This window comes from Seriola lalandi, unplaced genomic scaffold (assembly GCF_002814215.2).
Source record: "Seriola lalandi dorsalis isolate HSWRI2012SDOR001 ecotype SW California unplaced genomic scaffold, Sedor1 jcf7180002054529, whole genome shotgun sequence".
Taxonomy (NCBI): domain Eukaryota; kingdom Metazoa; phylum Chordata; class Actinopteri; order Carangiformes; family Carangidae; genus Seriola; species Seriola lalandi.
Window position 1 is genome coordinate 198,051 of NW_019525082.1, and position 3,943 is coordinate 201,993.

Genomic DNA, 3,943 nt, shown 5'->3' on the forward strand with positions numbered 1-3,943 from the left:
GAAAAAATAACAGAAAAAGTAAGAAGGTGAATGCGTTGGTTTACGCCCACTTTTGCTGAGCAGACGGTGGAACGTTCTTTTAGCCACCAAGTGATTGGTCTTGTTGAAAAGATACGATCTTTGGTGGTTACACGCACAACATCCGCGCATGTGCAGTGTGACCTTCCAGTGCAGCTGCCTGCGAAGGCTGCACACACCGAGCGAACGGTTAGTGGCCACAGGACGACGTCTCCAGGACCGGTTTTATACGATAAACCCACCCTAAATGGGTTTATCACCAAACCGGCCGTTAGTTTCGTTGCTCCCGTTTACCTCTACCGATCGTCGTGGATGGATTATAGTATTTACGTCTCACCGAGAAGCCTTACAACGCCCAGTCAGCAGCGGCGGCCATAGCTCGGTCCTTGACGCTGGAGGTTAGTGCGCTGCCATTTCACTGGCTAGCTTTAGCCAGCAGTCGGTTACGCTAACAGGCTAACCTGCTAGACTAGTGGAATTGTTAGCGTGATGCTAATTTGGTACCAGTAAGTGTCAATAATTTTTGAAGAGTATTACTACTCTTCACACTTTTTGACCACTGATTTGCGACAATTTCACCATTTGATTCTGGCAGTTACATGGGTAGCCACAGTTAACGGAAATTTACCGAAATGTTGCGGATTTCTTCCCGTGTTTAGCATCATGTTACGTCCATTTAAAGTAGCCATGTTCCTTAACTTAAGCAGGAAGGTCTTTGTAACATCTGTGTGTGTTTCCAAATTTTGTGTTATTGATTGTAGGGTATTGGTTGATTGCTTTATTGATTTTTATTGTTGTAGTAAACCGATGCACGGACGAGATCAGATTAGTAGCTAGTGTGTTGTTACATAATATTGACAATTCATCATACGTAGATAACTCAAAGATTGACAGTGTCAGCAATTTGACGTATCTGTATTTTTTGGTTCTTTGAAGCTTTTTTATAAAAGATGACAAACTGTCAAATTAACAAATCGTTAAAGTTAAACCTACAGCCTGTTGACATTTAGGTTTTAAGGTGAACCCCATGCATAAACTAATAACAAACGCTTTCTTGGATTTATCATGATAGAATATTGATATAATTGTGATATTATATTAAATCCATTGAGGTTACTAAGGATAACTTTGATCTGTTGGTGTAATTTTCACAATTTAACTACCTGTACATACACATTACTTAATACATACAAATTAAAAGTTTATAGACTAAAAAAAGATCTCATCCAAATGTCGTTTGAGATACTGTGACGAAAAAGGCATAAACTCGACTAAAAGAGTGTTATTATGTGAGTGTGATTAGCAGGTTTATGATTATCACTTAGGCTTTTTAACCTCACACCAATGCCACTGATAGACTGACCACATTCATTGGTGATAAGTAGTAATGAAAGCATAGAAACAGTGAAATTCTGCCTTTATTTCAAGTGAGCATTGTTTTCCCAGATAGCTTCATTTAGGATTGATAAATCAGCCCTCAAACTGCTTTCACAAGGATGATGAGAATAAACTGTATTATTTCAGCATGATAATAGCATGTTAGCCTTGAGTTGTTAAGATACATTTGAAGTCTGGGGCCCTGTTGTGATCATGCTAATGTTCTGCCGTGTTATGTCATTCAGTGTGAGCTAACCTGCAGAGCATAAGGTCTCTCAGCTGTGCTTTTTGTATTTTTCCAGTTAGCCTGTAGCTGTGAACTGTAACCAGACACCTGCTTGCTTGTCCCCCCTGCTCTCTCCTCTTCCCCTCTCCTTCCATGTGTGCTTAAACAGAGTACTGTAATCTGCACCGGCAATGGCGGTCTTCAGTCACCAGGTGCTCTTTGCAGTCACAAGATCAAGGTAAGTTAGCAGCACATGGCTACGCTTGTCCACATAAAACAAAAGCTCTGTCCACACAAAGCCTGCTAAACCCTAACAGGTTAACGAAATGCACAAGTAGTTCTTTTCGTAAAGTTCATTGACAGTATTTACAAACTCTTGGGAGCAGTTACTGCTGTGTTGGAGGAGAGTCCAAAACACAGGCTGTCTCTGTTTACATAGTGTCTGTTGCACTGAAACCTACTCAGTGTATCTCATGACCTTAGTCGTACACACACAACAACCGTGGTTTCTACTGATGATGCAAGATCAAAAACTGGGCTATCAGGCTAGAACATATCGCAGTGAAACAACTAGGAAACTCAGTTTGTTTAAGTAGCAGATGTTAAAGCAGCTGTCTTTTTTTTTATTACCTCACTTTTAGTATCCTAACCTGCTGTAAGAGCCACTTAAGTTGTACTTGGTAATAAACTTATAGATTATATGTATATATATATTTATAAAGAAGTTTATTCCTATTTTGAATGGTGTATTATAGGCAGATTATGCCAGGGTTGTGTTCAAATTTGCTGTTCTGTATTCTCTGTTTAAGTGCTAGAGTACAGGTGGACATTTTTGCTAGTAAGGTGTAGAGAAGTCTGCAAAGCTTTGGACTAAAATAAGATTTTGATCGTGTCATATAGTGTAATAACGTGCAGTTATTTTTATGTAAGTGGGAATAGATTATGAAGTTGGTAATGGAGCGGGCTGAGATGGGAATAGAACATGAAGTTGGTAATGGAGCAGGCTGAGATGTAACTTTGGAAGAGAATCACCTGTCCTGATGTAATTGATCTTCAAATAAACACTAAATGTTTTTCCTGCCATCACATGGCAAGGCAAGGCAAATTTATTTGTATGGCACATTAACATACACAGAGGTCATTCAATGTGCTTGTGAGGACTTTGGGTTTTCACAGGAAAGTTGGATTTGGTTCAGTGGAGCATGGTTCAGAACTAAGATACTTTGCAGATTAAGTGGACTGAAACCATGGAGCATGGTAACAGCCACTACACCTGCAATTACAGTATTCATTTTGTTTTACAGTTTTAACTCAGTTGGGCGACAGACCTATATATATGCCATGAGAAGATACGTATATGCCAATATTTCAGCTGTCGGAGACTTGAGTATACCATGAAAGATTAATTAGCTATTCTTTTAATATCTCTAGATTAGGCTACCACTGCATTAAATTATATATTGATATGATATGATATCGTGATATCATCTATTCATGTTGCCCAACCTTGGCGTATGTTTATGTTCTTTTAAGGCTCCTCGTAGAGTTTTTGACCTCTAGTAGTGATATGGGGCTTTTCGTTTTCTTTTTTTTTCTTTTTTTTTAGTCGTGCACATGCACGAGCACATGCACATGCAAGTGGCCAGGTGGCAGTAATGTGCAGGACTGCGAGTTAGTAAACATAGATGTAAACAATGCAGGATTTAAAATGCTTTGCAAATGTTGTATGAGAGCGGATACGCATTCGACACGTTCGTTAGACCTCAAGGACACGCACAAAACTGAATGTAAACATAACTGTTTTTGTTTTTGTTTACAAGGAAAATAGGGCAGCTTTAACATATAGAGGAAGGTGGATATAATAAAATTCATGTAATTCAAAACTTGGTGACTTACTTTTTAATTTAACATCAGTACATTAGTAGCTGAAATCTCTTGTGTCCCTCCATCCATTCTCTTTCTGTCTGAAGTGTGGTTTTGTTTTAGAAGATATAGATAGAGACTTTATGATACTATGAAACACGAGACCAACCAAAACCTTTTACCTCTTCTTTTAACTGATGCATTAATTGTCAAAATTATAATGCGAATTGTTGATCAGCTAATCAGTTCATATACACATTTGAGCACTACACATGCATTTTCTTTATTTTTTTGTGAGAACATTCCCTTGCACAATATTATATAATTACTAACCAGTTTTTCTTGTTGCTGTCAACAGGGGATCATATTTGTTGTCCAAGAGGCATAGCTGCTCCTCTTTGTCTTCCAAAGCCTATCTCCACATAGACCCTCCCCGCCACGTCTTGTCCTCGTACCCAC

General features: G+C 38.8%; 1 protein-coding gene across 1 annotated transcript in view; it reads left to right on the forward strand.

The window, feature by feature from the left end:
• Positions 1-161: 161 nt before the first annotated feature.
• The window catches only part of letm2 (leucine zipper-EF-hand containing transmembrane protein 2), a 16,723-nt gene continuing 12,941 nt past the window's right edge, over positions 162-3,943 (forward strand). Inside the window, 2 exon segments of the mRNA XM_023414478.2 lie at positions 162-416; positions 1,791-1,859. Of these exon segments, the coding sequence (XP_023270246.1) occupies positions 1,813-1,859 (47 nt within the window). The 5' untranslated portion in view covers positions 162-416; positions 1,791-1,812.